Source organism: Bemisia tabaci, chromosome 6 (genome assembly GCF_918797505.1).
Source record: "Bemisia tabaci chromosome 6, PGI_BMITA_v3".
In the NCBI taxonomy this organism is placed as follows: domain Eukaryota; kingdom Metazoa; phylum Arthropoda; class Insecta; order Hemiptera; family Aleyrodidae; genus Bemisia; species Bemisia tabaci.
In genome coordinates this window covers 3039152-3062523 of record NC_092798.1, presented here as the reverse complement: position 1 = coordinate 3062523, position 23372 = coordinate 3039152, and the positions used below count along the sequence as shown (strand labels likewise).

The 23372-nt window shown below is 38.6% G+C and overlaps 1 protein-coding gene across 1 annotated transcript in view; it reads left to right on the top strand.

Annotated features, from left to right (window-relative positions):
- Window positions 1–20352, top strand: part of nAChRalpha6 (nicotinic acetylcholine receptor alpha6) — a 546969-nt gene extending 526617 nt beyond the window's left edge. Inside the window, exon 12 of the mRNA XM_072301760.1 lies at window positions 709–20352. Within this exon, the coding sequence (XP_072157861.1) occupies window positions 709–942 (234 nt within the window). The 3' untranslated portion in view covers window positions 943–20352. The remainder of the gene's footprint in view (window positions 1–708) is intronic.
- Window positions 20353–23372: the final 3020 nt, after the last annotated feature.

The window sequence follows — 23372 nt, the reverse complement described above, 5'->3', positions numbered from 1 at the left end:
TTAATTTTGACTCTAATGGACCACTAGACAAGGTACAAATTTCAGCATTCTGATACATGTTTCTTCACCAAAATTGCACGTAGAACACGATACGCACAACGAAAATTACCGAAATCAACCCTTACGAAGATATTTAATGATTCTTGATGCGTGAATTTAAACCACCCGCTCATGAAAACTCAATGCTCTGCGTGATTCACATCGCGCGCTAAACGTTATCATGACAGTCTCTGCGATATAAAAATCTGGCAACCTCAATCTTGACGTTTTGGCTCAGCTATAGCAAATTGCTTATAGTTCGAAAAAAACATGGTGGGAAATAAACATTGCTCGATTGAGAAGCTTGCTGAAACCGTTGTAGTGGGCGATTTGACTCGCGTAGAGCTTTGAGTTTCTTGTGAGCGGGCAGTTCAAATTCCTCGTAACCAATGTGAAATAAAAATTTTAATATCTCCGTTAAGAGTTGGTTTCAGTAATTTTTGTTGCGCAAATCGTGTTCTACGTGAAATTCTGGGTAAGAAAAATGTATCAGAATGCTTAAATTCGTGCCTTGTCTAGTGGTCCATTTTAATTTTTGGAACTTCTTGGCCTTGTTTTCCCCGCGAAATGGTGTGGACCCAGCACCATTTCTCCACCTTGTTACGTAGAGCTCGGGTCACTTCTTAATGTTTTATTCTCTCTGTAACGATGCTCCGGGGGCTGTTGCAGGTGGACGAGACGGCGATGTGCTCGATAGCGCAGCGGGAGATGCAGCACATCCTGCGGGAGCTCCGCTTCATCACCGGGCGACTCCGGAAGAAGGACGAGGAGGCCGAGGTGATCTCCGACTGGAAGTTCGCCGCCATGGTCGTCGACCGATTCTGCCTTTTCGTCTTCACCTTCTTCACCATCATCGCCACCATCACCGTCCTCCTCTCCGCCCCGCACATCATCGTCCAGTAATCATCCCCCGAATCACCAACTCTAGGCTTAAACGTCGACACACCCTCCGGACACTCCCATTTTGCCGAATGTAGATCGCCGACTCGTAGATGGCTTCGCGTACTTCACGATATATTTGTGGATCCAGCAAATTGGCAACGCTGTTTTTCCCCAATTTAAACCTACGGAAATGTATCGATCCTTGGAGGGGCCAGGTGCTCCGACAAGAATCGATCATTTAACACAGGTGAAAATGGAGGAAATCCGGTGTTGTCGAATTGCTGGATCCGCCTCTGTGGCGATATGTCTATTCATCTGTCATTTCAACCTATCAAAGGTATCGATAAACGGGGTGATCGCAACGAACACCTTAACGATCGATTCTTTTTCACAGCTTTAAATGGGGAGATACTTAAACCTCCCTTACTTGTATCCATTTCTCTCAAAAGGGGAAAGGTTGGTTCAGTAACGACCACGAATACGGCGCCGAAACTGACAAGTCGCAAAATGTGAGTGTCCTCTGCGGTGTGTCGATCCAGTGTCAAGGTTTTTGGGGCAAGAAAGAGCCCTCGTGGTGCGGGCACCTCGATTTAGTTCGACCCCAGGATTCGAGCTCAAAAAACAAACCCTCACGCCCATTTGCGGAATTATCACCCATCAGCTGGAATTTCACATTGACAATGCTGAGGTCGACGCAGCAGTGGCTCCATCCTCTTTCAGGTCGCTGTTTTTTTCAGTTTAAGGGTGGGATATAAACGAATCCTCGGGTCATGGCGGTCTTTCTTGTTCCAATCTCCGCGATTGCAATCATGCAGAAACTAATGCTTGTAAATAAGTGAGAAAATTAAATCAATATTTTTTTCAGCGGCGGCTCGCAGTAAATCGGATCCACGCTGTTACATAGATTAAAACCACCGCGTAAGTTCAATGTTCACCGAGGGTATTTTTCGGCGGCGACTCTTTATAGTTGGTACCACTGCATTTCCCCCATTTAAATCCGTTATCAATAATCTATTCTAGGCGAGGTAGCTGTCTTGATGAATATCGATTATTTTACGTACATTTAAATGGGCGAATTTCAGTAATACCAACGTACGGGAATCGTCTTTTACGTATTTGGACTACATTTTGCAATTAAGAACTACTAATTTGTGCTAACTCATAAAAGAACCTATCTGTATTGGGAACTTATGACCTATACGTTGTTTGTGAGATGAGCCGGAAATCGTAGTTCCCGATTGCAAAATTTAGTCCATTTAAGCATGAGCAAAGCCAGGAAAAGCAGGGAACGGGGCGACTTAACAACTGGTGTTCATGCTAAATAAGTAAATTCTCTTTAGTGTGACAGAATATTATCTGTCCTCACTTTAGGATTGAAAAATATCAAGAATCAAGATGGTCAATCTTCTGTCACACTCTAAATGTGCTTAGATTTATTACATTTTACATGAATTTTATCTGAAAGTGCGGGAGTATGTTTCAAGAGTATATGTGAGGCCTGTCAAATCAAAATTCACAAGTTCGTGTATCCGCAGAGAGCTCAATTTTATTTGAATTAGTGAGAACAAAAACACACCGACTCGAAAAAATGATAATAATCAAGATACACAAAAAACTGCACAGTAGGTGAAGAAGTTAGTCTAAGGAAAATATTTTTGGTGCCGATGGACAAGTACTTAAGGGCACTTTAAAGGTCTAGGCTGGAACAGATGCGCTAACTTCAATGATCACTATGAAAATTGAAAGTCTTTAATGAAAATGGAGCATTTCCGAGTTACAGAGTTTGTATGATTTCCTTCTCACTTATTCATTTATTTCGGCTCTGAAATGAGCCAGAAAAATTGACACCTTTCACTAGAGTCGGTTCCTTCAAAACAAATGCCCAATTTTCTCCACTGCGAAGACTGGCTATGCTCATCATTATCAAGATGAACTAGATTGCTCATGTGCCTCGATGGTTAGTTCCCCCTTCGTGTCGAGTCATTGGGATCCCAATGTAATTTTTAGTGCTTTCAACCCCAGGATCGGCTCATCCCTAAAAATCTCAGGACATTATACGAAGACAAGGTGGATCTGCTATGATCTCTGTCTAGGTCTGCATGAAAGTGTAACTCAAGCGAACCCATCCATTTTATCACTTCCGCTCTGTCATGTCTTTACCATCACAAAGCATTCCACATCACGATTATAGTTGAGAACCATAAAATGTTCTTATAGAGTGCATAGAGTCGAAATATAATGAAGTGAGTTGGGTCCATGTTCTGGTCGGCGAGTTCCGAGCGCGGTGTGCGTCGAGATTCGGTCACCTTTTCGATACATTTTCGATACATTTTCGATCCAAAATACCGATGCATAATAAGTAATGAGTCATAGCCTCTTTGTTTACATCGACCAGCCGGGTACCTTTGTATCGAAAAAAATCAATCATGTATCGAAATAGTGACCCAGCGTGACAAAGGAGTCACGGAATTTGGAACCTGGAAAATTTTTAAAAGTTCTCCTATTTACGTTACGACTCTATGCACTCCATGAATGTTCTGTGCAATAAGTTCGGAAGGTGGATTATTGGGTCAGGTATTCTTCGTGCGCAGTAAAATGTTGAAATTTAAACTTTTCGATGCATTAGATTTGATAATAGACAGGGTCAAGTCGCACTTTCCGTATGACCTAGACTAAGAAATTTGAATTATTACATTTATTTTGTTTATTGGTGTCATAGTAGTCTCCGGTCAGGCCTAATTAGTTACTTTCCCCGTAATAGCATCCCTAGATCCGGAACTCCGCTTCTGCGATACTTGCAATACTTAAAGCTCACTCAACAATATTGGACTTCTATCCAGAATTTAAGATTTTTGTCTTCTTCCAGATATGGATTTAACTTCCCTTAAAAAATTAAAGCTGCCGCTGAGAATAAAGTTCGGTTGCTTCTGTGTAGGGTGTCTTATATCAGCCGTACTACGCCATTCATGTAACTTACTCTCGATTCTAAGAACCGTACTTCCGCTGCCTAGAACCAAGAATACGGTTACATGAACCGAATAGCACAGCCAATGTAGAACACCACAGTTCATGTAACCTAAGTAAAAATGATTCTCTTCTACTTCACGTCGAGAGGGTACATGCACAGAGGAGGCCAATTGCGATTCTCAAGCTTCCATTTTAATTTCCATACAAAATCAACTATTCGTGCCTTTGTGCCGGGTTTTTTGCCTATACTCGTGGTTCCAACGTATTTCAAGAGGATTTATGTTATTCTTCAAAGATGGTAATCACCTCGTGACGTAAAATGTACAGCTGCTAGATTTCTGTACGTCTCAAGTAGCATTTTTCAACGGAAAAATTCTGATACTTTGACATTATGTTGCGATGTCGTTTTTACACTTTTTTGACGATGAAATCGATAGGATCATCAACGCCTAGCCGATTATCCTGAATTTTGTCGTAATTTCATCTGCATAAAATAGTGTTCCATAAAATCGATATTTATCCTCAATTTATCGCGAATTTTTGCTCAAAAATGTTGCGATGAATTGCCGTCGATAAAATCGCAATTTTATTGCAAATTTATGCTATGAAATCGCAATTTTTTATCCGATAATGTTGATATGAATCAACGTCGATAAAATCCCGCTACATTCTCCCGTCAAATCGCAACTTCAATTCCGCGAATTCCGAGAAATTGCAATGACTGCAAATATCGACATTACTTCCAGGGAATGGCAGCACCGTAAATTTTCGTCTGCCAATCTTGGCGAGGAGTTAAGGTCCGGGAATTGTGCAAAAGTGACGTTGATACGCTTAAATGGACGTATTCATGCTAAAAGGAACTATGTTACAAGTAAATCCTATGCACATAGTTCCTTTTAGCATAAATACGCCCAAATACATTAATCCATACATCAGCCGCGCTAATCCTTCGCTCGTCCGGTCGCACATTAGTCGAGCCAATGAGAGATATCGGACAAAATGTGGAAACTTTGAAAGCTTATATTTTCGAAAATATAAAATAAAAATGTTTGAGAGTGCACCGAAAAAAAAGATGCTGTAGTAACATCCCGGAAGTTACGGTTGTTAAAAAAATGTGCGACAACTCTTGGATGTTGTCATTACCACTCTGGCTGTTAAAGTAACATCCTAGGGTGTTACTTTTACATCCTTTCATACTACGTTAACTGCCAGAGTGTTAATAGCAACATCCAAGAGTTGCCGCTCATTTTTGAACAACCGCAACATCCGGGATGTTACTACAACATCTTTTTTTTTCGGTACGGTTCCATTGGTTTTTTCGTGGAAGTTCCTTCCGAAAACACCCCGAGACATAGAATTCGTGACAAAATAAACATTCAAATTTTGAAATTTTAGCCAAAAATTTCATGTCCAACCTCCTCAATTAGCTTGCTCCACTGTGAGTCGGACGAATCTGTCACGCCGAAAACGGCTCCGCTGGATGCAAAACTAATCGACCACCCTAAACTCTATAGCCAGACCAATCCCCACTTTTCGACGGCGCAAGATACCATCTGTGCCCTCCCCCCCCCCCCTTTCACCCGTCCACCAATTAGCCCCGTATGCTTCTCAAAGGTGTCGCACGCTCTACGATGAATCGATCGATCTGTCATTTGAACCTAGGGAAAAGGATCGAGTATGAGGGCATTCCTTAATAATCGATTCTTTACAGTAGTTTCAAATACGAAATGAGTCACTCCTCGCCGCTGATCCTTTTAGTGCAAATGCCGAAACTCCCTCCGGCTAATCCAAAACTACAAGTTTAAAGTTGAAAGCTCTCAATCCCTCCAAAACGTCCGGTGAAGGAAGAGAATTATTGTATGTATTGTATGTTATCGACCAAGGGAAAAAGGACTTCAGTCCGCCTCTCCACGGATTCGAAATTAAAACACAATCGATGCGTTGGGCACAGAGACGTCATTTCTTGATTGCGGTGCCCAAGTGGCACAGTGCAACGAAACTATTGAAATTAAATCGCAATTTGATTTTAATACAATTGTAATTTTTTTACCATTAAATTGCAATATTTTTACATCATCTAGTCGATTTATGCAGATTTTAAACAATAATCAACAAAATGAGCTCCATGTGTCAGAAAGATACGCAATATGCAATGCATTGAAAAATTGCAACTTTTTCTAATAAGTTTCAATAAACGGGGCCCCTTCAATAATAGGAGCTAGGCAACATACACAACGCTCACTGGAATTGCAATATTGTTACAACGTAATTGCTACCTATTGAAGTCTGTGCTACTCGAGTGTCTCAAAACCTCCGCTAGCGTTTTATCTATTATAATTAAATCAAAGGAATGGAAATCGTTGAAACTTTTTCTGAATTTCCCTTATGATTTTACAATGCTGAAAACGGAAAATTTCAAACTGAATATCTAGTATCCTCTCTAAAATATAAATTAGGAAAGGAGATTTTGAGACACTGCAACCAAGAAATGCCCTTTTTGCACCCAACGCCTCAATTTTTAATAAGGAACTATTGTTTCTGGCTCATTTCAGAGACAACGTATCGACAAGGAGACTCCCTAACGATCGCCATGAGTTGTGATTTTATCAACATCAATTTATTGCAACATTATCGGATAAAATATTGCGATTTCATCGCGTGAATTTCGTAAATAAAATTAGAAAAAAATCGAGACTAAACTCGAAAAAAAAAAAAAACGATTTCTAAGTAGCAGAGATCGTGATTAGCTGCAATTTGATCGGAAAATATAACGCGATTTTATCGTCGTCGCTTCATTGCAATATAAGCGAATAAACATTGCGATAAATTGGGATTTCATCCCATGAATCTGCAATAAAATCGCAATTTTACGATGAAATTTCACCAAGATTGAGGATGATCGCTCGGATGCTGGTGATCTTGGCGATTTTATCGCCAAAAATTCGTGAAAAATATCATCTTAATTTCAAAATATCGCGATTTTTCCATTGAAAAATGCTACCTGGGATAAGAGGAAACCAGCATATTTCAGGTAATTTCGGTTATATTTTGAGCAAATCCTCCAAGAAATGGGAAGAAAAGTCGATGAAAGTTTACTCAAAATTTTTTTTTTTTATCAAAAGAAACTCGGCAACGTTCGATAGCTCATGCGGCATTAAGTCTACCGAAGTTCAACCGTGTTGAACCCCTCTCCAAATTGACGGATGGAAGTCCAATATTCGTTCGAATTAAACTTTTAGTTTTCTGCAGGTAACCTCATCACAATCGCAAGCGCAATTATTCGAACTGCCAATCCACTAGTGTTCCCGGTCAGTGCTGCTGTTGCGCGCTCGATCGCGTATCGACTTTCGATAAACTTTGCGCTTCGTCGTAGGAAAGCGTTGGAAAGATCGAAATGCGATGGACCGAGCCTGCAGCAGCGCTCTCGTATTGCCTTTTTTTTTAGAAGTATCAATCTCGTCCGATTTACTGTGAGCCTTTTCGACTGCTAGTGAAACTGGTTCGCGCTGGTCGGTTTGGATTCCACGAAAACTGGGCCTATCCAACATTGCATTCTAGCATCAGATGGAGAATTTCACACGTGTACGTCAAAAATGACCCCGGAAAGGTGCTTTTTTCCCCTTGAATTCAAAAAGAAAATTTAATCATTCGCGATAACCAATTTTTCCGTTTGATTAATGAAAAGCAGTGCCACTTGTTAAAAGAAAAATATTTTCGACAAACTTTGGGTTAATTTCATTCATTTTTAATGGTGCCAAAGGTTAATTTTATGATGAAATGGAGAATTTGCATGCACATTTTTCATTGCTTCATCTGAAAGTGCTTAAAGAGCTGATTTCGCGGTATTTTTTATAATTTTTTTCTGATGAGGGAAATATTTGTGGTATGAAAATAGATTTAAAAGTGAGAAAATACACCGCCTAGTGACGTCATCCGGCGGCATTTCCCATTTAATCACACGTATTTTAGCAGATTAGATCATTTTGTCATATCTTTTCCAATAATTGTTCAATTCATAAACCAAGGGTATCCTCGTGTTCAGTTCACTCAGTAGTTTCCACTTAAACACGAAATTCATCAAATTTCAGTGACCTGCAAATTCTCTATTATATTTGTAATCATAATAAGTAGAGAGTGCATTTTAGACTTTGCCGATGCGCTCATCATGATTTTTGAGACAGTTTCCATGAGTCACAACTTACATTTTTGCTGTAGAAAAAGTTTGTAACAAGCCCATTTACTCACCTGGTACTTTCAGAATGTTCAATAAAAAAGACACGGTTCAGTGACCCATTTACCATAAATTCAAACGAACTAAGAACAGTTCTACTAATTTACGAGAATCGTTACTGTTCAATGCCTAGAGCGTCATTTTGCTCTCGACCTCGATCCTATAACACAAGAGCCATCGACGATTGCTAGGTGAGCCCTGGAAACCATGGAATTACATCGACTGTGGAGCTCAACTTGAAAAGCAGCTGCGCTCACGTCAAAGAAACGACGTCGTTTCGGAAGCTCTCCAGCTTCGATGAGGATTTTGGACTTAGGCGGCCTCGCCGACGCGAATTTGAGACAGGAATACGGCGCGCGCCGGGGCTCAACAGAGAAAAGACCGCCCGGAAACCGCTCAATAACGCTCCGGAAAGCAGTAATTGAGTTCGGAACGTTTAATTACAAGTCTCGTTAGTTTTGTGTAAGCCAAGACTTCGTAAACTTGAAGGAATTCGATCGCTGAATTAGTCCGTAAGTTCCGCCGAGAGCCTTGTCGAGCTATCGGAGCTGCGGCTCGATTTTTGAATCGATATCGAATGACCTCGATCGATAGACAGCAGTGGATTTGCGATTTATCGATTGATCTGCCATCTAAAACTATGGAAAAGGATCGATAAACAGGGGGTCTTAACGAACACCTTAATAATCGATCCTTTACCACAGCTTCAAACGGGGATATATCGATAATCGATCATTCACGCCTCGCCACTTATAGAAAGCATTGCTAAGATAGGATAATTCGATAGACATTCAACATCGACCCGCAGGCTTCAAGCTCCACCTTTTCTGCGAGGAAGAAATTGGACTACATTTTAAAATGAGGAACTGATATTTCCGGCTGGTTTTACAACCAACGTTTGTGCTAGTAGTTTCCCTATGCATATAGGTGATTTTGCGAGTGCACAAATAGAGGTTTCTGATTGAAAAATGGACGTGTATATGTTAAAAGGAACCAGAAACGGGTGGGAGAGAAGGAGTATGCTCGTTAGTTGAGGGCCGTAAGAATGAATGGGGACCATAAAGTGCCAGCGTCGTACGGACGCTCTTTAACTCATGAGCCCTGACCACAATGCGCTTGTCACATACCCAGGGCACATGAGTTAGCATATTTTGGCACTTAGTTCCTCTTTATTTCATATCAATGGACCACTAGACAAGGTACGAATGCCAGCATTCTGATATATGCCTCTTAACCAAAATTTCACGTAGAACACGATGCGCTCAACAAAAATTACCGAAATTAACTCCTTATGAAGATATTCAATAATTCACGATGCGTGAATTCAAACCACCCGCTCATGAAAACTCAATGCTCAACGTGATTCACATCGCGCGCCTAAACGTTTTCATGACAGTCTCTGTGATATAAAAATCAAGCAGCCTCAATCTTGACGCTTTGGCTCAGCTATAGCAAATTGCTTATAGTTTGGACAACACATGGTGGGAAATGAACATTGCTCGATTGAGAAGATTGCTGAAACCGTTGTAGTGCGCGATTTGACTCACGCAGAGGTCTGAGTTTCTTGTGAGCGGGTAGTTCAAATTCCTTGTAACCAATGTAAAATAAAAACGTTAATATCTTCGTTAGGAGTTGGTTTCAGTAATTTTCGTTGTGCGAATCGTGTTCTACGTGAAATTCTGACCATAGGAAACATGTATCAGAATGCTTAAAAAGGTACCTTGTCTAGTGGTCCATTCAGCAGCGCGCGGCGTGCTGCCAGCGCGGAACGCGCACTGGCGCCTACAAACCTAACAGGGATGCTTCACGCATTGCGCAATGCGTGAAGTATCCCTGTTAGGTTTGTAGGCGCCTATGCGCGTGTCACGCTGGTTGCCCGCCACGCCATGGAATTCCCTCTTTTCCATTTTGCCGGAAAGAATCACGCCCATATTTATAGTGCTTCTTAACCCGCTTTCTAGAGCACACTCCATATTTCCCACACGTCTTTAGTTCCTTCTGGCATAAATACGTCCAAATGGAGTACAACTAAAAATTCTTGCTGCAATGATAAAGAGAGTCGGCTTTTGTGGGAAAATGTCTCAGAAATCGCTAGATGAAGAGCATATTGAGTAACAGTTCTTTTCTGTTATTGGTAATGGAATAGTTAATTCAGTTGACTGAATTGTAACGCATTTCGGCTACATTGCCAATTTTCTGTACATCGAGGCAGACTGCAATTCACCCGTATGCTCTCAATCTACGGAAGTAATTGGCACCGTTTTGAGCCTTTCGAAGAGTATCCTATGGTAAAGGTATGATGTCATAAAGATCCAGCACCTCCGCATTCATAACTCCCCACGGTTAAACATTAAAATATTCTGTTCCCATACTTATGATAGTATCAAGGCAATCTTAATTCCATTTGAGTCGAGTTCATCTATGTTTCAATTATTTCGCCTCCAATCTGCTCTAAATGACTTTTAGTTCCCATTTCCTTTTTTTCAAAACGAAGCAATGCTCAATAGCCCAGTTTCAAAACATATAGCTCCTCTTGTCGTCTAAAAATTAATCATACTTTTTTGCATGACTTCCATGCTCTTTTATTTTTTCAATTTTTTTAAAGAGTTCTGTGCTGAGATTTTCAGTACATTGTATTACTCATCTCTTTTTCCAATTGTCTAAATCAGAAACCCTCTCAATTTCCCTGAGAAATGCAACTGCAAAGAACGCAAGTTGTCTCTAATAAATGTAAGGTTGTCTCACATCTCGCAGCTCTGAGTGCAAAGTTTTGGGGATCACCAATTATTTTTATCTATTGACAGGGAAACTTTTTTTAAAAGATTGCACATGAGATGGAAAATTGAGGAACACACCGTTTTGGTTTTTATTCCTTTACCACCAAATTTTGTAGATTGTACGTTTCTGCAATTTTTTTGGTGCTTTCACTCCCTATTGAAGTCGCAGTTTTTTTTAAAAATTATTATTATTTTTTATAAAAGTATGTACTTATGTTATTTTTTTTACGTTTGTAAGGAATTCTCGTGATGTTTTAGCAATAATTAGACTAAGAGGTAAGCGCGATGAAAAATCCAAACCGACCAACCGACTTGCCCAAAACCGGATTTGCAAAAGGAATTCAAAACAATTGAATTATATTGATTCCGTCGTTTATTTGCCAGCATGTTTTTGTTTTTATTATTTCTCTGTGATAATTTATTTTAATGGAGTCGACTTATCGGAGGGCCCCCCCTCTCTTTTTTTTACCGAACCACGTAACGTTTGACCAATCGTTCGGGAGGGCGCCGCCGCTCCGATAAGCCCGCAACTCTGTCAGGATCTCATTTGTGTGAATTATCGTTTGTTTCTTTACTCTTCCGAATTTTTCGTTCGATGGACAATATTATTGAAGACCCGTGTGTTTAAATCGATTGGTGCGTACTGGCATGTACCCCCATTCACGGTTTTCTCTTTTTTTTCCTTTTTTTCATTTTTTTCATCTAGGTATCCAATTTTTTTGTTATTTGATGAGAATTATATATTAGCTCAATTAAATGAATGTATTTTTAAATGATAATGGATAGTCAATAATGATTAACCTCGCAGTGGTTTGTAACGGACTTGTCCTCCAAAAGCGCTGTCGTTCAAAGTAATTTGGATTTCTCCACATGAGATGTGGTAATGGATGAGATACAGTGGCGAGGCGTGAGTGATCAAATATTGACATTCGCCCATTTGAAGCTATGGTAAAGAATCTGTTATGTGTTCGTCGCGAACACCCTGTTTTTTTAATCCTTTTCCATAGATTTAAATGACAGATGAATCCATACATTGAAAAGCACGCCACGCCACTGATGAGAGATCAATTTCACGTGTCACAGGATCACTTGCCGATGTTCAATATGCTACCGGCCGTGCTAAGTAAAAAAGCTGTATGGAGCTTCAGGCGTTGTAAATTGCTTCCGATAAAATTTGGATTTTGCGAAAAACTCGTGAATTCTGTGGAGAATTTTACTCGCAGGATTCAATTTTAGTGCTTTTGAAATTTTCGAAGAAAAATATCCTTAAGTTTTCTGCAAATAATTTACTCTATTTGCAGAAATATAACATCATCCAAACGCTCATACGGCGTTTTCCTTAACACGGCAGATTAGCTACGCTATAAATAGTATAATTGGTACAGATGCTAGATTTCTACATCATAACAAAGTAAGTAGACTGGGTAAGGAACTAAGCTAAGCAAATATGATTCCTAGTCAAAATCACACTTACAATTTGGTAGACACGCGGATAATAACTCATAAATGAATCAGGGTTTTCTGGTCCGTCAATTTTCATTTCACTGAGAAATCCACGAGAATCCTGTTCTACATTTATCGTGAGAGACCATGACCGCACAGGCCCGGAAATGGGTGTTATCTGCCGTGCTTCCTGCTGAACAGTGGCTATTCTCCGAAGTTGGCAACAGTGTTTTTTCTTAATTTAGAGGTATAATAAAGAATCGATGCCAGCGAGGACAGCCTGTCTAACTTAGAATCGATACATTCAAGGAATTTAAATGGAGTGTTAGCATTGTTGCCAATTTTTAAGAATCGCCATTGCTCCTAAAGTGATTTCCCCGTAAACTTGTAGTTTAAGGTCAATCCTCACGGGCAGTAAGCAAAAATCAAGATATTGAACAAACTGTGCTTAAATGCTGATCTCACCTTGAATTTTCAACAGGAGACGTACATCCATCACGCCAGGAATGACATTTCAACTTTTGATCCCCGAGTAAATCTTGTTTGTGAGGCCAAAATTGAAACTGATTGAATTCGAACGGGAGAAGTGTAACCTTTTGACAAGTCAAATTCAATATTTTGCGTTCGTTCTTTTCCAGATTTTTTATTTCAGGGTCCGCAAACTCGGGTTTTTTGGGGAGATATAGAGAAGCTGAAATGTCCATCCTAGCGTAATGGAACCATGTTACCAAAAATTTGATGTAAAACTAGTAATTTAGCAAAATTTGCTCGATATCTCGATGTTTGTTTACTTCTAGTGTTATTTTTACCTTAAAAATGTAGTATCTGGAACAATGCTAATATTTCAGGCGAAAATTCAAGCGTAGACGCGTAAAATTGACCTAATTCTCCTAAATTTGGTGGCGATTCTCACAAATTGGCAGCACTATATTCCTCCCATTTAAATCTATTTGAACAAAGGCGTGGCGTACTTTGCGATGTATCGATTGATGTGCCATTTAAACCTATGGAGAAGGATCGATAAACAGGTTGTTTGCAACGAACAACTCAGTAATCGATTCTGTACCATAGCTTCAAATGGAGAAATAGCGATAATCGATCATGCACGCCGCGCCACTGCATTTGAATCAATCGATTCTAAGTGAGCCAGCTTGCCTCGATGTACATCGATTATTCTATATACTTTTAAATGGACGAAACTCATGATTGCCAAACCGCAAGAATCGCTACTGTCTCAGCGGCAACCTCACACTGGAAAAAAAACACTTTGGATCTTGAGTCCAGACTCTTGAAAACATTGACAAGAAAAAGGACTCTTGATTCAATCAGATTTAAGCTTAAATCAAAAGGAAATCCGCTCAAATTAAGAGGCTTGCCTCTTAATTTAAGCTTAAATCCGATTGAATCAAGAGTATTTTTTCTTGTCGATGTTTTTAATGGTCTGGACTCTAGATCCAATGTGTTTATTTTTCCAGTGCATTTCAGTCATTTCCTTAGTTTTACGTTCCTTCCATCGCTCAGGTTGAACCCAATGTAAGGTCAACCTTCATTCAAGAAGAGTAAGCTGGCTTACCGTTATTTCTCCAGTCATAATAGCCTTAAGTCGACTGGTCGTAATGAAGATGGCCTTCCAGAACATGAGATCGCTGGACGTAGAGCCTCCTATCTACGCTCCTCGCATAACTAGTTGGTCAATTTTTAGTCCCTACTCTCTGCGATTTTTCGAACGGGCGTTTATTGCGTCACTCTATCTCGTGTGTTTTCAAAATTCTTCAGTCTCTGAATTCGCATGTCTCGTTGCGCACGAACCATGTAAATGTTATTTTTACCTCCGTGCAGCTCAATTAAAAGCACAAGTTCACTCTTGGATTTGTAGTGCGCGCACTTAATATTTGCTCCATGTAGTTTTACGCTTTGACTAATTGAGCGATTAATATTATCAAGTTCTTTATAGATCAATATGCTCAAAAAAAAACCGAGTTATTCTTTGCTGCTACCAAACGTCGTTTAAGCGAAGCCATTCCACAATTTTGGGATCAAATTTCATTAATAATCTCCCAGTTTTTAATTTACGTCTTCCTTTTAGCCTTTGCAGATTCTGTTAGGACAACCTCCTCCGTTCCCAATTAGACGCTCAAACCACTGCTAATGAACGCTCAAAACAAATTTGTCAGGCTAAATGTCTGAGCTTTGTTTTTATCCTCATAACTTAGTTTGTTTTAGAAATGGAAATCAATTTTTAATCATTACATTTACACAATTTGTACATAAAAAATATCATTTTTTATGGATTGTTTTAAGTAGAAAATAAATGTATTTTATTTATATTAATAATAGTTTATTAACTTAAATAACTTTTATTGAAATATTCTTTTATATAAAAACCAAAAAAAGGAAAAAAAAAACTCACACACACACAATATTTTTACAATTGAATTTGAATCTCGAGATCCCTTCAATGTACTATAAATTTGTTATTTGCATGTATTTAATTGTTTGAGTTTTATTATTCTCTTTGGATGTAATCTAATCGTTATTTTTATCGAGAACTATGGAAAACCCGTCTGCTGATAATCAATCGAGTATATGAGGAGCCAAAGACTCGCGGAAGTTTAAGCAATAACGTATATGAAGAAGGCCGAAAAACTACGTGATCCTTTTTTTTTCAAATATGTCGTTCATCGCAACTGTTGTTTCCATTAAATTATGTTATTGGAAATCCGCTTGAATGATGGATTTATTCCGTTTTACTCCAATTCCTAGGTTTTTCCGTTGGTTCTTAACTAACACTTCATGTAATTTGCCTCTGTTTTGAAAATTTTATTTTTTTATCTCTCATATTCGGCCGTCAGTTGTTTTCTTAATTTTCCCCCAGTAATTCTGTAGATTCAGAAATTTGAAGAACGTCATATCACCAGAGTTCTAAGTGTAGAAGTGCACGATTCTTCGAACCCTTCAACATAAAATGGTCAACACTGCTCTGTGGTTGTCAGTTGTTATAATTATTCTTTTTGAAAATTGTTGGTCGGATCCCCTCAAAATTATTGAACCAATTAAAGCAAGTTTTCCACCCAAAGGCTAATACTTCCGAATAAAACTACCAATCATTTTGATGCTACAAAAAATACAAGGGTCGTCGGTTGGCCATCGAAATACGTTCTAGCTCGCTCTGAATTTGTTGAACTTAACGCGCTTCTCTGGGTCTTTATGTGCTACCTTTGCTGTGGATCATCAGTTTTATACCAACTTTTGTTCATTTTGTTTTTTTGTTGTTTTTTTTTTGCTCTGTTTTGCATAATGTCCCCGGACTTAAAAATGTTACTTTTTTTCGTTGGATGAATTTATTTAAGTTTGTTTCGATTTTAATCATGTTACCAATCAATCTTCTTGTTTCCCCTTTCTGTTGATTTTATGATAATAATTATTGTACTCTTCTAATCACGTGGGCAATCATCTTAGGACTCAATGCTTTACCGAAAAGTATAAAAGCATATTTCGAAGCAGAAAACTACAGGGCATGCTTGTGGAAAATTATGAACTTCCTTATGTAGTTTGTGGAATATTTGCCATCACGACACATATCGCGTGACGAATATCGACATACAAGACATGTGTGTGTGTGGAAATGTTTAATATTCATTAAGTTTTTCCACAAGGTTTTGGAAAAATCCCGTCTAAAGTGCATGCTCATTGGTGCTACCCAATTTTTTCACCATTTTTTTAGTAAATGAGGAAGTAATTTTCGCAAAATTGTTAACCTGTAAGACGAGTCCTAGAATCTTCATCGTTATAAAGGCAATTTTATCTTTAAGATGAATTTTACCCAGCTCCAGATAAAATTGCAGCGAGCACATAATTTTCACACAGCCTAAGGCAGTAAAACAAAAATACTGTTAATCGATATACCTTTTCTGCAGAAGAGTGAACAATTATAAATAATGTAAAAATATAATCGAAGCAATTGTGGAAAAATGAATGGATGAATAAATAATGCGTCGACAAATATCGAGTCGCAAGGTTCAGTAATGAATCCCTGCAGGAACATTTTTGTTGTTCTGCAAGAATCAAGAATAAAAATAGCCAAGCCACCCACGGCGTTTTTCTCAAATACACACTTGGTTACCTATACCAAACGTCCCTTTTATTATTAATTTTAAACCCTTTAAACGATGTACAAAACATTAATTTAAGGTATCCATTAACCAAGAAATATTGTTTTGATGTTTTTTAAATGTTAGAAACTATTGAATTTATACGTTTACTCTTTTTTATAACTAAATGTAATTTTTATCAAATTTATATTTTACTGAGATTTTTTCCCCTTTTTTCAAACAATTTAAAACATTTTCATAACAAAATGGGGAGTTCAAGGCCTCGACCTTCAAACATAAGATGAAATAAAATTTCAAAGGAAATTTTAATCGTTTCAGATAAAAGTGAGGCTTAGAAAGAAAACCCTGAGACATTAAGTGTTCTTTTCATCGGTCATTTATGTGTATTTTTGTTTTATTTTCATTTTGATCTGTGAATACAAAATTTCATAAAAAAAACTAGAATTCATCCGAGTAAATAATCAAAATATTACCCACGTCAATGTATAACTTGACCCACTTCCGCCAGCAGTTACCCAGGAACACCTTTTCTCAATCCGCCAATACTGTGCCGAATGTTAAAACAATTTGTATCTAAAATGTAGAGTACCCACCTCTGATTGGCTAAGCCATCTTAGGCTAAATGGAGCCCTTAGGACCCAAAAATGGCGGACGCCATAAATTAATGTAATGCAAAATGACTCAAAATGTAGTTTTCTTTGCTTATCGTAACGAGAAATTTACTCAAATGCACTATTGCGACATCTTTACATATTTTTAAGGCTAATCGTGTGCAATTTTTGAGAAAAATCATCTCAGATGTAGTAAGGTTGGCAGCAAGTGCGGTTGGTGAAAACCGTCAAAAGTTGGCAATGACCCCCCTCCCATCCACAAAAACCAAAACAAAGCACCGCCATTTTTGGGTCCTAAGCCTCTCCATGGGGCCCAGTGGCCATACTCTCTCAATATAGGTACTCTACTAAAATGGAGTTACGAGAAAAATTAAAGAAAAACAGAAAGCACTACAAAAATGATAACATAGCCTTAAATTGAATTTTCAAGTTTTGAGCGGGAAATTAAATGATCGGCCCGGCGAGTTGAATATAATGACCAGTGGCGTGGTTTCCTTTGCGATATATCGATCGACCGGTCATTTAAACCTATGGAGAAGTATCGGCAAACAGGGTGTTCGCAGCGAACACCTTAATAATCGATTATTTACGTAGCTTCAAATGGGGAAATATCGATAGATCACAAAGCACGCCACGCCACTGCTAATGACGAATTCCTGAAGAGCCCAACTCAACTTTGATTGGAGCCTAGCATGTATACGTATTATAAATTATAAATATTCAGCTTTATGCTGAATTTTTTAACGCACGTTGGCAAAAAAACTCCAACATTCATACGTATTATCTTGATTTTGCAAATATCTGCAGATTCGAGAAATTAGCTGTATGCAGCTTAGCAAAATCTCCAAAGGCTCCATCAGGGACTATTACACCTATGTAACATCCATGCTAAGTCCCACTCTAACAAATCATCTACTGATTTTAGGTCCACGAGTGCCTTACTGCGTTCTTAAACTCACTATCAAACTTAACCATGAACTCAATTCAGGTGGAAATGAAAAGCTGAAATTCTTATGCACGGGAAAAAAGTAAACAAAATAAATTCAAAAGTAAAGAAGTTTTATGGGGATCAATACCCAAAAGACATTACCACCATCTACTGGTCGTAGCACAGCACCTGGCAGGAAAAAGTGAGATGAAGTTCAGATGGCTGGTCGTAATTGATGTATATTGAATGGTAAAACACATTTTTTATTTCATTCCACGACAATTTTCCAAGGAATCTGATTCGTGTCGTATTGTAATATTTTCGATCGCACATCACTGCCGAAAATGTATGCAAATCAGTGACGTACCGAGCTTTGCGATGAATCCATTGTCCCCATTTAAACCTTTGGAAAAGGATCGATTATCAGGATGTGCCCTAATAATCGATTCTTCATCATAGTGCCAAAGGGGGAAATATCGATATCGACGAGTGATATCTCGCCACTGATGTTAATGCACCCTGAAAAGGGATGGGTAACTCTCTCTGGTAATATTTACGACGCTCATGGATGACGTTTCGACGTTTAAGGATAATACCATGAACCTATATGTATTACTCTGGAATTATTGCAATTTTGTAAGCCTATATACTGTGCGGGAGTCCGTGCTGCTTGTTTGGATGACGGGTTCTCTAACGTAATCTAAACAGATTTTTTTCCAAAATAAAATTAATATTTTTCAATTTGTAATTATTATTTGAGAGGAAATATTGTAGTTTACCCGCAAATTTTCAGTGCACAGTGCAGGATGTATTGAATATTCTTTCACGTCTTGGGAGAAACGGTTACTCCTGGAACGTTTACTCTGGTGTGTGCTGGTGTGACTGCCCTGCTTCCGTCTTTTAAAATGATATTGCAGGCTCTTTTTTTCTTATTTTAAAAAAAATGTAACAAACCACAGTTTTCACTATGGTCAGAAAGAATCGCATTCCTAGTTGTTCCTTTAACGATCCCTTTTCTTAATAGAGATCGCCCCATATGGATGATATCGTGATTAAGACAGATCATGAAACAGACAATGTTTATGTCACAGGCAATTGGCAATCGCCAGCCATTTGCAGCCCGCTGGTGAATAGAACACTCAGATAAATAACATTCAGAAATGAAAAAACAAGATTAGAGTACTTATTTTATCTTCAACGTGAATAGAAACTTTTCTTCATAAGAACATGGTGGTAGGAGGCACACCAGGAAAACTTGCATTGAAAGCCATGACCATAGTTGGACTTGTCCACGAGGTCCATGAGTTTGGACCTGATAGGCAACTAAACTAACTCCGTGACAAAGCGTAGAGTATCACAAAAATTGAAGGCGCTCCAAGGCCAACATCTTGCAATCAAAGACTGGCGCTATTGGCCGGCGATTGCTAATTTTCTGCGACACTCACAAACTTCCAGTAAACTTCAACAGTATAATGTTTGAAAGAGATCCTTGCAAGGAGCTACAATGATTTGGACGTGAATCTGTCAAACGGAACCATGTGCATATTGTCGTAAGCCCTGTAATACATGTGTTCTTATGGGTCTCAGGGCTCATGTCTTAATGCACATAGTTCCTTTCGGCAGAAATACGTCCATTTGAAACTGCGAACAATATAAAACACAAAAGTTAGAATATCGCAAATTTAGAAAAGAGACAGCTTCGCACACACCTTAAAATTAGAGAAAACAGTGTAGAATGTTTGGACGTGTTTATGCTAAAAGAAATTATGTTGCACGCGAATCCTATCCGCATAGTTCCTTTTGGCATAAATACGTCCATATGTTTCGATAGTTTTTGTAGGGTAAAATCATTGTTTGCGTTCCAAAGATTCCACAGAAGATCATTTCCTCAGAGATACCGTAGAATTTTACAGGAGGCCAATACATATGTTCACTTTGGAACAAATTTTTATTTTGATTGATTATATTTTAAAAGCCTCTTCAATAACAGTATGAACAATTTAAGGGTCTCTATGAGGAAAGGGGCTATTTGAGGAGTGACTATGAATCCAATCCTAAGCCTATGTCCTGTGTGTGAAGATTACCGTTAATTGTTTTTCATTTCAACAACCCACACCATTCAAAGCATTGTTTGCTCCTGAGCGTGTCATCCTCCTCGCCGATTAAACTATTTTTTCTCGCGAATACAAAGAGAAAAAAAAGAAACTTATCTTAGGTCTGATGTGCGCTCTACACAGACCTCCTGGGTCCATGTCTTGAGTTTCGTCATTCAATATAGCAGCAACGGCACCCACACAAAATGGCGTCCACAAGTGTATGCTTTGTTATAGAAAAATCGAAAATAAAAGAATCACACGATTGAGTGTTGGAGTTTTATTTTTCCTGTCTTCAATTTCTAATTCGCTAACTGGAAATGACGTATCTGTTTTTAGATGAAACAATTATTGAGTAGATTGCAATGAAATTTGGTGACATAAAGTTGAAAAGGTCACCAGGTAGGATAAGAATGGAAGCACCACAAATTGTGCTCCTTTATCAATGAAAAGGCCTATCCAAAATCGGCCATTTCCATCCTCAGCCTGATCTTCATATTCTTTTTTGGATTGACAGAGAATTATTCCTAAAAACTGATAACACATTACAGGAACTGATTTTTTATCAATCCCACAAACATTATAAAAATCAGGCTGATTGTACGATGGCGGTCGGGAATAATGACTTTGGTCATTGTACCCAATAGTTTTGAAGATATAAACTGGATTTTTTTTATAAATACGCATCATCTAAAGAAAAAAAAATACCAAAAAGAGAGATCAGGATTGTAAAAAGAAGTTACGAGCAATTATGAACCAGATTAAGTCACGAAGTAGCACAGTGCCATGAAAACATAGAAATAAAATTGAAAATTTGTTAACATTAAGTTCCAAAATTTTTACATCATTCACCGATCGGCAGAATGAGTTCCATGTGTTAGAAGGATGGGCAATATGCAATGCAATGAAACATTGTAGCTTTTCAAGTTAATTGTGATTCTCAATAAGAAGTAATCCTTCAATCAGTAGAAAGGCAGCACACGCTACGCTCCCATGAAAAGGCAACAATTTTACCTCCATTAAAAATACAACATCCGATTCAATGGCACAGAATGTTGTAAGCGTTAGCTTTCACTAGTAGAACATGAATTTTTCCGAATTACCGTTACGCAGCGCGGTTAGAAGTAATTGGACCGCGTTAAACAGAAAGGAATCAAGCCACATCCAGCCTTTGCCAAATTTAATTGCGCACTTTAATTTTTCACATGAGAACGGTTTTGCGGATTAGTGTGCTTCAGTGAATTTTCTACATAGTCCGAAGCAAATTCCTTGAATGTTTCAAAGGGAACCGCACAAACGTTCTCTCGGAGAAAATTAAGTTGCCCAGTTAAACAGCCTCCCCAAAATAAGAGCTGACATTCACCCCTTTTTCGGTATTTGATTCGACCATCGAACCATCACGACATCAAGACAAACTCTTCATGCAAAGATAGGGAGCAATTACATTGACAGGGCTGCCTTATTTGGGGATTCTACAACTGAAAACACGGCAACCCTGCTAATGTATTTATTGAGCTTGGGAGCTGATTTCAGAGAAAAAACCAGTGACACTATCGTGTTTCTCGCGAACTTTTACATAAGAATCAACAGTCAAATCGCAAATTTCACACATGCAACATCTCCATTCCGGCAAACTGGTCAAATAGTTCAATGACTGAAAATTTTCCCGGGAATATTGCGGATTATCTGATAGGACCTGTCATTCCGTGAAAATGCAAAAAACTGAAAATTTTAAGCGGACCAATTAAATGACACCCCGTTTTAATTAATTTACACCTCGTTTACGGGATCGGCCATCTCGCAAAATTTTCAGTTTTTTGCATTTTCACGGAATGACAGGTCTTATCAGATAATCCGCAATATTCCCGGGAAAATTTTCAGTCATTGAACTATTTGACCATTCCGCCGGAATGGAGATGTTGCATGTGTGAAATTTGCGATTTGACTGTTGATTCATATATAAAAGTTCGCGAGAAACACGATAGTGTCGCTGGTTTTTTCTCTGAAATCAGCTCCCAAGCTCAATAAATACCTACATTAGCAAGGTTGCCGTGTTTTCAGTTGTAGAATCCCCAAATAAGGCAGCCCTGTCAATGTATTTGCTCCCTATCTTTGCATGGAGAGTTTGTCTTGATGTAGAGGTGGACTCTCAGGATAGCGTGGGATATCCCCTAAATTTTGGCCTTAACTTGAGAGATTTTTTTGAGCTTGAGAGTTGATTTCGGAAAAAACCAGTGGCACCATCGTTTTTCTCGCAAACTTTTACATAAGAATCAACAGTCAAATCGCAAATTCCTCACACATGCAACATCTCAATTTCCGGTGATCTTTAAAACCGAGAATGTTGGGGAATTTAAATGTCAACCGGGGAAAATCAAGGAATTCTTGGGAAAAGTCAGGGAATTTCAGACGCATCTACTAATCACTGAAACATACCACTCATCTTCCAACTGTTTACCCTTTTTGGACTTTTTAAAGGGTTGTCCTCTTTTAACCAGCCCCTAAATATGCTTTCTTTCATCTTTTGATCCCTAAACAAGGAAATTTTGTCCAAAGTTAAGCGAAAGTCAGTTTATTCGTATTGAAAAGGGAAAGGGGGAAGTGGGCTTTGTGTTCAAAGGTCAGGGAAAACAAGGTAATTAGAAACTTTAAGAGTCAAGGGAAAGTCATAAGGGATTTGAAGATGAAGAAATTATGGCAACCCTGGAAAAATGATGCTTTTGGGGGGAAATTTTTCAGTCCTAGAGGGTTCAGCCTCCCGAGCCTCGCGGCTGCGCAATTGGACGTATTTCTATCAAACGGAACTATGTGCATTATGTCGTGAGCCCTGTTATGCGTGTATTCTTATGGGTCTCAGGGCTCATGTCTTAATACACATAGTTCCGTTTGATAGAAATACGTCCAATTGGAGGTATGTTTTAATTTTCGGCTGAGCATGGTGTCAATCGTGGTTGTCGCTGACACCATGTTCAAGCTAATACTTCCTCGAGACAATGACAGAGGTGCAGAAAGTTCTTCGGCACACGCAGTTTCGAGCAACCAGGGATTCAGCTTACCCATTTTGACATTGCGCGCTCGGAGTAATGTTCGAAAAATTCAACGAGATCGCATTACTAATATTTTAAAAATTCATCTCTTAAATGTCTCAAATTTTCGACGCTTTCGCAGTAATTTTGCGAAAATTCAACACATACATTTCACAAATTCGTTTTCAAAAAAAAGAACGCATCAGCAGTAATTTTCTCAAAAATTAAACGCTTTTGCACGAGTTTTGGAAAAATCAATATAC